The sequence below is a fragment of the Drosophila takahashii genome, chromosome 3L (genome assembly GCF_030179915.1).
Source record: "Drosophila takahashii strain IR98-3 E-12201 chromosome 3L, DtakHiC1v2, whole genome shotgun sequence".
Lineage (NCBI taxonomy): Eukaryota > Metazoa > Arthropoda > Insecta > Diptera > Drosophilidae > Drosophila > Drosophila takahashii.
In genome coordinates, this window is record NC_091680.1 from 20,872,988 (window position 1) to 20,884,440 (window position 11,453).

The 11,453-nt window shown below is 38.5% G+C and overlaps 3 protein-coding genes and 1 long non-coding RNA gene across 4 annotated transcripts; 2 read left to right on the forward strand and 2 right to left on the reverse strand.

Moving 5' to 3' along the window:
* Positions 1-300: 300 nt before the first annotated feature.
* Ndfip (Nedd4 family interacting protein) lies at positions 301-7,512 on the reverse strand. Its single transcript, XM_017148035.3, has 2 exons — positions 7,371-7,512; positions 301-2,214 (listed from the first exon to the last, which is right to left on the reverse strand). Exon 2 carries the CDS (start codon positions 2,210-2,212, stop codon positions 1,403-1,405), a length of 810 nt encoding a protein of 269 aa, XP_017003524.2. The 5' UTR covers positions 2,213-2,214; positions 7,371-7,512; the 3' UTR covers positions 301-1,402.
* Krn (Keren) lies at positions 2,654-7,512 on the reverse strand. Its single transcript, XM_017148036.3, has 2 exons — positions 7,371-7,512; positions 2,654-3,750 (listed from the first exon to the last, which is right to left on the reverse strand). Exon 2 carries the CDS (start codon positions 3,637-3,639, stop codon positions 2,995-2,997), a length of 645 nt encoding a protein of 214 aa, XP_017003525.1. The 5' UTR covers positions 3,640-3,750; positions 7,371-7,512; the 3' UTR covers positions 2,654-2,994.
* A 335-nt stretch (positions 7,513-7,847) lies between these two features.
* Positions 7,848-9,212, forward strand: LOC108061707 (selenoprotein F). Its single transcript, XM_017148037.3, has 3 exons — positions 7,848-8,004; positions 8,060-8,178; positions 8,773-9,212. The coding sequence occupies exons 1-3, from the start codon at positions 7,966-7,968 to the stop codon at positions 9,149-9,151; spliced, it is 537 nt and encodes a 178-aa protein (XP_017003526.3). The 5' UTR covers positions 7,848-7,965; the 3' UTR covers positions 9,152-9,212.
* A 596-nt stretch (positions 9,213-9,808) lies between these two features.
* Positions 9,809-11,390, forward strand: LOC138913108 (uncharacterized). Its single transcript, XR_011418696.1, has 3 exons — positions 9,809-9,959; positions 10,028-10,232; positions 11,091-11,390. It is a non-coding gene; the product is annotated as an uncharacterized lncRNA (long non-coding RNA).
* The last annotated feature ends 63 nt before the right edge of the window (positions 11,391-11,453 follow it).

Below are 11,453 nucleotides of genomic sequence, written 5' to 3' on the forward strand. Positions count from 1 at the left end.
ACGAAAACTGCTATGAAAATTTACGAAATAAATTCGAAATATGCATTAATTTTTATAAAATTTAAAACAGCGTTAAAAAGTTTTTAAAGTTTAAGTTTTTAATAAAAACAAAATGATTAAGCAGGAACATGGAAATTGTCTTTTATTGGAGGTGTCGCAGAAATCTTTTCCCATCAAAATCCTTTTTATTTTTTTCGTTATAAAATGTTCTTAACCAACCGTCTTTAGTTGCTAGGGATTTCTGATGGTTCTTTTTTTCTAAAATCCAAGCCACAAACTAAAATAAAAAATCCAAGTCCATTACTTGAATGACAACATTCGATTTTATTAAATTTGCATAAAACTGGCGCAGATCCTGCTACTCTGCGCCCTTGCAATGCATATGCATCGTTTGATTTACATACAAAGGGATTAAACATATTAATTGTAAACGTTATAATAGGCAATAATCATATGTACTAGCAATAGTTGTTTTTTGTGTGTTTAGCATTCTTATTACTGCTGGCTCTTGTGTAGTTAATTAATTAAGTACCACAGCGTAAAGTAGGTTCAACAAAAAAATATGTGTGGCATATTTTCAGCTTCGACCTTTCATATTTCTTCTTATTTCTTTTTTTTTTTTTTGGTTTGTTTTGTGTCTTTGTTTGAAGTGCATGGGCGCCACTAAATGGCCTAAGGGGAATTTGGTAAGGGTGTGGAGAGGATCTATTAAGGGTGATATATCCATACACATTTCACATACATATACAATTATAATCGATTGTGGGGTGCAGGCGAAGAAGCATCCGCCTTTCACCATTCAACACACATAGTTAACGTCATTATGCTACAGTTGCCGGCTCCGTGGACTAAGTTGCGCTATTTAACATAGAAACTAGAGAAAACACTAACCCACAGCTCAGGGCGCTCACGAAATCTCTAGAAAGGTTCGCACAAATCTTAAAGGGGTTTGTAAACGGTGTACCATCCTTTTAACAAAGCCTAACTGATTTTGATATCGTAAAGGTGGTGCTTAAAGTATGCAATACATTTCGTTTCCAAAAGAACATTTATAGGATTCTAATACAGTTTTGGACTAGCCAGCAATCCAATTTGGTTCTCTGACATTAAAGTATAGGCATTTCGCCCCAAAATGAAATGGTTTTATGAAAGAATAGTTTTGTACATTCTTATTACTTCGATTTATATTGAAGTAGGACATGACTAATACATTTAATGGCATACTTTCAAACCCTCAGAGATTTCGCAAACTCTCCGAAATAAGTTCGCATTGATTTTGTTTATGTTTTGTGTGCCGGGGTTCCTGGGGAATTCTGGGTGTGTTGGGAACGGGTAAGATTCGAGCTTCCTAGCCACCCACAACGTATTTACATGGTAGCCAATTGAAAGCCACCCGGCGCACCTAGTAGAAGAATAGCAGCCGTTCTTGGGCGGAGGCGGAGAGCAGGCGCCACGATCGCTTGATGCTCACATACTGAATTAAAGCGCGTATGCTGATCAGGAAGCCAAAGGCGCAGATCAGCCACCAGAGCCAGGAGTTCTCGTGCGAGGCCAGGTCCGTCGAGTGCTTGACGATCAGCGTCCATTTGGCCAGGGACAGTCCGAAGCCCGACAGTGCTCCGTATCGGGCGGCAATTGTGTGACAGAAACAGGTGAGCATCAGGAAGCCGATCCAGTTGAAGAGAAACGCCACAATGAAGGCCGTGATGAACATGATGTCCGTGCCGAGCAAGTTGTCCGTGGTCGACAGGCTGTTCTCCGGATCACTGGCATCGATGGCGATAAAAGTGAGCGCCGGCTGAGCGGATCGCACAGCAGCGGCTCCATCGCGCAGCGGATTTGGCGGCAGCAGCGGATTCGGCGGAGGCGGAAGCTGCTGCGAGGAGGGCAGCGTCAAAAAGGCGGGCGGCAGCTCTCCGTTTAGCGACTTTTCCATTTGCACCTCCTCGTAGGTGGGCAGCTTCCCGTGTATCTCCGGCGGCAGCTGTGCATTCATTAGATCCGCCTGGCCCGGAAGCTGCACCTGCATCGGCATCTGCATCTGCATCTGGCCGGGATCGGGTGTGGCTAGGGCCAGCGTTGACATCTGAGCCGGCAGTGCCACCTGTTGGCCATGGCCCACGTTCGCCTCGTACGGCGGTGGGGCACTGAAGTCCGCCTTTGGCGGTCCCAATTGATCGTCCCCGGGCGATGGCTGGTTGTTGTGCGGCATGACTGGAAATTGGGATACAAAAATCAATAAGATTAGTTAATAAAGTGCTTCTGGGGTTAGAATATATTAGCTGTCTTTTTTTGACAGCTCAAGTCAGATAAATTAGATGTACATGTCTACCTAAATTAAATTTAATTATCCATTTCCCTAATTGGCATTGAAAAATCTTTTAAATGAAATTAAATTAATAAATTAAAATTGAATATTTTCGTCCCCCTTAGTTATATAATTTATCTATGTAACTTACAGCTTTAATTAAACCTCCTGATATTTCATGCAACTGCAAAATATAATTAAATACATGCTGAATTTAGAGAGAATTGTTTCTGAATAATTTTCAGAAGAATTTTACAGAATCGGAATAGGTTAAATATATAAATAGGTATACATGTAACTCTATTTCAATTCCATCACAATTCCAATCCAAATTAAAAGTATAGCTTGTTGTTTAGTTCTCGCTTTTATTAACGTTAATAGTTCACGCGTCGTTAAATAATATTAGGTGTATAATAAATAAATGGGCGGCTAGCTGCCAAAATTGCATTGCATTATATCTAGATTTCATTTCATCTCTCTCTCTGAGCAATTAGTTGTCGTTTTTTTTAATACTTGATCTAAATTTTTAGAGGCACGTCAGTAGGCACTTAAAACTAGAGCTTTCGCCATCTCAATTGGATGGTTAAAAGAATAGTTTTGTGGTAGCAATTAAAATAAACAGTTGGACATGTTAGACATTCAAAAACAAATTAGCAGCCTGGCTTATTAATTGGCGATTGGGAGTGTTAGTTGCAGTGCCTGGGGCGATTGGAGGCCACCGCCTGGAGGTGAGCCTCCTCCAGCGATAGGATGCGGCAGGGGCCAAAGGGACGTCTCACGGGGCGCAGGGGTCGCAGGCCATCCACCTCGTCCATTCCCTCGTTCTGACAACCACCGTCGGTCGTTGTGGTTGTTGCTGTGGTGCCGTCGTGCAGCTTCTGTTTCTGCAGCTTCTCGTGTCGCAGGTACAGGACCACACAGCACATGGCCATCAAGAGAAGCGCCAGTGTGGCTCCGCTCACAATGCTGGCCTTCTCCAGCATCACACGGTTCCTGGTGGGCAGGTAGGAGCCATCTATCTCCTTGTACTCGCACCGGGGCCCCATGAAGCCCAAGGCGCACTCGCAGTTGTACAGGATTTCGTTGTGGATCTCCACCGTAAAGCAGGTGGCATCGTTTAGGCAATACCAGGCGGCATATGTGGGCGGACAGGCGAAGATCGGAAAGGTAACATTCGGCCTCGGCGTCGTGGATATCTCCACATTGTCCGGCGGCAGGATCGGTGCAGCTGTGGGCCGCGGCTTGGCTATGGCACGCGATGAGCAGGCGGCGGTTAGCGGCAAACAAGCGCCGATTAAAGCGATGGCAAGCGGCAGGTCCTGGACTCGCATCTTGATCTTAACTCATGGCAGCTTTACTTGGGAATGTTGCGCAATGCAGTGTGAGGTGTTTGGTAATGTGGAATTCTTGGCTTTGGCTGGCAGGCTGCAGGCGGCAGGCGGCTGCAAAACAAAAACGAAGTGCAATTAAAATCAACTCAAAAATGTAAACTCGTATACGGGTTTGTGTGGGTTAATTGCCTGCCTAGCACCGCCAGCCGCCTCCTTCTCACAATTACAACCTATGCTCCTCGACCTACAAGTGAGGACGAGAAACAGAAAATCGAATTTCATAAATTTTTAACAAAAAAATGTCATCATTTATTTACCTGGCCGGAATCGCGAGCGGAACCCAAGCGGCTGTTGTATTTGCACAGTTTGCTTTCATTATCGAGTATTTTTTACAGGTTACACTCTCACTTAACATTACGTTCACTTCAGACACTTCAATATATAAAAACTGTTTATTTTATTTATATAAATTTTAGAAAAAAAACTATCTTAACCTTAAGGTGCTAACGAGACGAAGGTTCGCTATATCTGGTTATCTACGACTTATATAATTGTATTGGAAGCTGATCTTGAAAAGAACATTTTCAAGATAGCCGACGAAAAGTATCTCATTTCATTTGATTCAATCGAATGTAATTGATCTCCGATCCGTTTATTTACAAAATAATTTTTCTCAGATTACGTTATGTTTATATCTGCAAAATGGATTTACAGCCTTTTCGCTGAAACAAACAATTTCATTGTTGTTTAAGGTAAATCGCCACCATTTGAGTGGGCATTCAAATAAACAAATTAGTTTCCGTCTTCGCGGTGATTTAGCTTTGGCAATCAGTAAGCCCATAATAATAAGGCACTGGCCTTAGTCAGCAAAACTGAATTTAACGGATAGATAAAACTGCTGTTTGAAAGAATTATGATCTAGACTTCCAATTAGGCAGATTTTTAAAATGTTTTATATTTAAAAAATGAAAACAGCGATGGTCCTAAAAGTTTATCCTAATTAAGTTATCAACTTCTTGTTAACTGCTCTAATCTATCAAACGATTTGGAATAAAATTAGTTAATCGATGTTAACGATGCTAACGAAACTGTCTATCACCATATATTATAAAATTAAGTCAATGGAATTTAACCGTATAATATGCATTTTATAGATTATATTTTGTATAAGAAAATTTTAACTTAATTTAACAATCATGCATGTATACTACGAAAAAAATATGGAATATGTACAAAAAAGTTTAAAAAAATTTGGCGTTTGTCCAGAATTCTTCTTAAATTAAACAGTTATCAAATTAAACAGTTATCCATAAAAACTATCTCAATTTAAAGCCTCATACTTATAAAGATATTTTCCTTTACTGCGCAACACATGCACACCTCTACATACATACATAGGTCTAAAAATAATAATAAAAAAAAAACAATGCGTACGAGTGAAAGTTGACAGTTGAAATGACAGGAGAGGAGTGAGAGTGCGAATGAGACAGTCCCATGGAAACAAGATATAAATGCAATAAATTCGGTCAATTGAAATGTAAATTTAGCTGAACAAGCAAAAAATAAATAGTTCAAGCCAATAAAGACTTGCGTGAGTGGGCCTAAGATGTGCCTAATTTCTGATAGTGTATGCAAATGTTTTTTTTTTTTGTTTTTTAATAGTTAGTGGTAGTGTGTGGGTGAGCCGGACGTAAGCTTGAATAATGAGCTAATGGACGCCAACGAGCAAAATGAGCACCTGGGGGCTTATCACAAAAAAGGCCTCAAACAAAAGGGCGCACATAAAAAAACCATGATATGATAGTATAACCAATTTGATTATTTAATATTGCAATCATATTGGCTATAAAAATATATGTAATATAAAAATTCTACAAAAAATACGATAAAAATTTATATATTTTCATTATAAACTTTATCAATTTGATATATATTTTATTTCTTCCTGTGTGATGATTAGTGCTGAAACATCAGGAGCACCAACAACAGAAAGGTGAACGGTATTGATAAGGTGACAAATACCATCCACAAGTGCGGAACGCAAGTGGATGCTAGGCGGTAATTACAGTTACCTGCGGATGAGTCAGGTGTGCGGGCACTTGAAATATTGCAAAATTGCACGAAAGCGAGAAAGATTGTAAATTATACAGTCGTACTAGTCGGAGTCATCTTTTAAAATGTGATGTCTTAGAAAAAACGTTAACTTTATTTTTGTAAACTTTTAAAAGTGACGCCGTCGATTTCAAATAACAAAATTCTGTACAAAAATGTATAGGTATAACTTTTCTTTGTTGACACCATGAGGTTGAAATTGTTTCATTTTATTGTTCTTAAACATCATTCAAATTTTGCCCAGATTTATCTGATTGTAAACACTTTTTATATGCAAGTAAAATGTGAATTGAGTCCGCATAGTCTTATCAAAATTTTCTAAGAATCCAGCAATGATCGGGGCCATGTACGCCTACAATTTACATTTTCCAAAGGTCGCATTTGATTAAATTTAATTGAAATTGAATAATGTAAAAATTATTTAAATTGACCTAGACTAACACTAAATTTATATTCCATTTTCTGAGAATATCAATTCAATGCGATCAAAAATATATGTTTATTCATTTAGCTTTACTATCTAATTTCCTGATAACATGTAGTTCGTAATAAACTATTACAAAAAAAGGAAATATTAAATCTTATTTTGAATAAATTTTAACATAAAATGCAACATTTAAATATTTTAAATTCTTTATCTGTAATGAATATTTTGTACTTAGTTGTGGAAAATGCAACTTTACGTGCAATAGAAAGTAAAATTAAACTTTTCGAAGTTGTACTGTAACTTTGCGTGTGCGAAATAGAGGAGAGGGCGGAGGGAGTGCGGCGAAGTTGAGAGGGAGAAAGCAACAGGGCCGTGACAAAAGGCGTTGGAAATTAGCGAATCGCTGTGGAAAAGTAACAACGCAGTTTGGGCCAGGTTTTGGATTTCGGCCGGAGTTTGTTTCGTTCGTTGATAAGAAATTTGAGCGCGTGGACAGCTGCCGAGCAGCAGGTGTGCAAGAGGGAGAGAGGTGTATCGCTGGGATAGAGTAAGAAGCAAACCAGTTAAACGGGACCGGGAGCACAAAAGAGAGGCTCAAGATGCAAGCGGAAGAAGAAGAAGAAGACGACGCAAAGATGCAGATGGAGGCTGTCTGAATGGAAGGTCTCTCAAGGGGCAATTTCCTGGATTGAATGAAACACACAAGCACCAACAACTGCATTGGTATTGCAATGGAATAGAGAAAAAGAATACGAGATGGTCGACTGGGGAAGGGGAGGGGGGAACAACTGCGAGAACAAGTTTCCAGGCAAACGGCGCTTGTTGTTATTGTACAAGGGCAAATGAATTAATTTACTTGTGTAAATATGAATTAAATAAACAAGTACACCGACACATGGCCAGACTTATCAGAGTGTGCACTTTTTTTAGCACCTGAGTGGCGAAATCCCAGCAGAATTAAGATTATTAATTTGCTAAACAAAACATAAACACATGTACACACACACGAGCACACGCACAGGGTGCGGGTGAGCGAGGGGGGTGGGAGAGCCTTGACTCTCTCCTGGAGCGCTCCTGTAACGGTTATTTTCCTCCCTTTCTCCGCCTTGCCTTTTCTTTTCTATTTCTGTCCTCGATTTTAATTCGATTTGATTCTATTTCTCCTTTTCTGTGCCATGTTCTATTTATTCACCTTGTTTTCTTCTATGCGTTGGTCGATTGCGATTGCGTTCGCTTTTCTCTTTTGCGCAGAGCTCTCTCGCGTTTCCGTTTTATTGATTTTGTTCGAAACTTTGTTTTGGCCAAACACGCACACAGCTAATACTGTTGGTTTTTTGGCTGCACAGCGACAGTCGACGGTCCGCCCTCGAGTGGCTTCACTGTAGGCAATTAAACTAATTTAAAACTGGGCTCACTTCGCGAGCGAAGCGAAAAAAACAAATGCACCACCAGGAATAAATCTTCGATTTCTCAGCTAGTGGTGGCAAGGTGCTGCGCAGTCGCTATCGATAGTGGGGATGGGAGCGTGAGGTACCATCGCAGGGAAAAATATTGAGTGGTTGAAATTTTGGGTCATAAAACTAAAAAAGGTAAATACAAAATATTATAAAACACTTCATAAGAAATAAGTGTTTTTAATAGCTTTACATTTATATTGCTGATTCGCAGATAACAATCGATAAAAGCGATAAACGATTCGCTAGGCCCTAACTCCCACCACTAAGCCAAGAACATTTTGTAAACAACGACGTGGACGTAGTAAATTTAATTAGAAATTATCCCTAAATATGCGACAATTTGTGTTCGTTCTGCTGCTGGCCCTAGGCGTAAGTTAATGTAGCATCCAGAACATGTGCAAAATGTCAAATTTATCCTTTGCAGTACCAGCAAATCCACGCCGAATTGACGGCCGCTGACTGCCGGGAACTGGGATTCATTAAGGCCCAGTTAATGTGTTCTAGTTGTGACAAACTAGATGATTATGGACTGGACACCATCAAGTGGGTTTAATAATATCACATACATTTTTTGGGGGTGGTTAGGAGGAAGTAATTGAAGAATTCTGATCGTAAAGCATTCTCCTTACTCGAATCTGTCAAACGATGTTGGGACCTTACCGATTACGCCCTCGTTACTTCTCTTAAACCTAATTTAGATTATAGATTAATTTAGATTTCAGATTATAAGGTAGATGTATATTTAGTTTCTTAAAAAGTATGTATTTACATACTAATCTACTATCTACATAGATTAAAACGTTTTCGACCCTATAAAGTATATTCATATATAACATGTCCGTATGAAACTTCAAGATCTCGGGAAAATGAAAAGTTAGTGAGGTAGAAAATAAGAATTCTAGTAATTGTTCTGAAGAACAACGTGAATCGTACTTCTAGACCTTATTATGTATTTTGAAATCCGAATTATAGGCGTTTTACTTTACTTACAATAATGATAACAATCAACAATTAATATTGATAGAAATTCAAAGAATAGCTATTAGTGTTAATCGGCTTAAAGCCAAAAGTTTATTTTAAGCTTGCACTTCTAACAACAACCTTCTTTCACAACTAAAGAATTTTGTAACATTTCAGACCCCATTGCAAGCAATGCTGCACTTTAGATCAACAGCCGGCGGCCCAGCGAACATATGCCAAGGCCATTTTGGAGGTTTGCACCTGCAAATTCCGGGCCTATCCCCAGATTCAGGCCTTTATCCAAAGCGGCCGGCCCGCCAAGTTCCCCAATTTGCAGATCAAATACGTAAGGGGCCTGGATCCCGTGGTCAAGCTTCTAGATGCCAGTGGTAAAGTTCAGGAGACCCTCTCCATCACCAAATGGAACACGGACACCGTAGAGGAGTTCTTCGAAACGCATCTGGCCAAGGATGGTGCCGGCAAGAGTTCTTACAGCGTGGTCGAGGATGCCGACGGAGACGACGAAGAGGATTATCTGCGCACCAATAGGATCTGAAATTATCATTCCCAAACAGTAGATTAATAAATTCAATTCAGTAGAAGTTATAAAACTCGAACATCATCTCTCACTTATTTCTAGTTAAGTAAAATCGAAGATAATCGAGAAATTTATTATTTATTTCGATTCTTTAAAATTGTAATCCGTCATTATTGAATATAAATATTTATTTTGTAAGATTTAAGATGGAAGTGTGTATAAAGCTTAATGCATAAAAAACAGGATAGTTTCATATATGGGATAACCAAATAAGAAATTTGAGAAATAATAATTTAATATCAATTATTTCCTTTTTCTCAACGTATTTCTATGTTTTTAGTAGATTTTTAAATGAGATCAAATTAGTTTTTTCTGAAAAAAAAACCCATCTCAATATTTTTATTGTTTTTTCATTTTTCTAACTTTTTTTTTAAGATTAAGTACTTTTAGTGATTCGCGAAATAAAGTGTAATGTGAAAAAAGAAGGACATTAGAAAAGCTCGTTTCTAAAGGCAATGCAAATGCTAAGTTACCGGGAATCGCCGATTTCTTTATAATAATAATTAGTAGTGACTTAAAATAAGATTCTAAGAGGCTAGTACGCAGTAGGAAAACTAAATATAATAACCCCATAACTCTTAAAAGGAAATTTGCCAAGTTGACTTTTTTTAAATAGTCAAGTTGACTTTTTCCTGGAAATGCCCATATGAACATATGTTTGACTGAGCTTTTTTTGCGCGCCACCGGTATAAAACACCACCGGTTTAAAAACAGTTTGAGAGCCACTCGAATGGGTAACTACTGCAATGCGACGCCGGCGCCTCAGGTGAGAATTTTTGATTCATAAATATAAATTAAATCATTTTATTTGTTATCTTGTTATCGATGGGAAAGGAAAGTTCCCGGAGGCAACAAAGTCTGGTCATTGTGGTCGGAATTCTTATCGCATTGTGAAGACATCACAATGTTATGTACTTCCCCCCGGCAAAACAACACATCGCCACCCCCTTTGCGGACCCACAGCAGTGACGTAGTGGGCTCACATGGTCGGGGGTCCTCAGGTCGATCAATATTTGATCAGCCTGTTGGAGTAATTGTGGTAACTGAAACAGCAAATATCATATTTATGCCCGCCAAAATCGTAGCTGATGTCTATTTCCGATGTGTGACGCAGCCTTGACAGCCTTCTTTCCGCTCTCTTAGTCTTTTTATTGTCCGGATATTGCGCATGAGCAAACAGTTCCCTAGTTAACTATATTAATTCTAAACAAATTTGTCTTAAAATAGTCGAAGGGATGTTTTTTTTTTATTTTATAAAATTGTTTTCAATTTTGTTGTTGTGCAATAAAGAAACAGATATTTTTGTATTATTACATTTACAATTTCTTTATTATTTGGCTTAAAAAATATTTTTTTGTCAAGTTTAAAAAAAGATCGATTTGAAAAGTTTATTTTTTGTGACTGATTTGCATTCAAAAATGTAAACAGTAATAGAGTAAAATATTGCGAACGTTTATCTAGTTTTTCTGAGCTGTTGGTGCGATCAAGACTATATACCTTTAGTGGGTCTCATTCAGAACGTTGGAAACTTTAAACTGTAGTTTTAATACACTCGCAAGGGCAATAAATTGCAAAACGAGTTTATGCAAATAAACGTTAAAAAGTGTTTTCTGAATATTAGCATTCTTAATAATGCATTTAAAAGTATACGATTCTCCCACAACTGATTACAGCAGCGAAATATGCTGCACCGCAATCGGCAGAGAGAAAAGAGCAAATAAAATTGTTTATAAACTCTGTGCACTATCGCCTGTTTACGTTTCATTACAATGCATATTTATATTAGTATTTCTTATTTGCTGTCCTTGTTGTCTATTGTTGTAATCAAAGTCGCCGTTTCACAGTGGTTCGAAAGGGACTATCCTCTCCCCAAATAATATTTTATAGAATATTTCAGGTCTTATGCGCCACTGTGATGGACCCTTTATCGACATTGCCCTTGAAGGCAATGCAACCAACCATCCTAATACATGTGCCATCACAATCCAATCCAATCCAATCTCTAACGTCAATGCTGGGCCCCTCTGATGCATATGGATTATTTTTAGCTGCTCCTATCACACGCAGGCCCAATCGTACAATATAAATATATATACAGGGACAATGTACTCCTAAACGTACGTACTTAAGACACGTGCCCCGCCCTAATAGACTAACCTACAAGTAAACAAATTTTTCTCATGCATTAAAAGATATACCTTCCCTTCGTTCACAATAACTAATTAAATAATATAAATGTATTGTCTACGAATAGATTGTA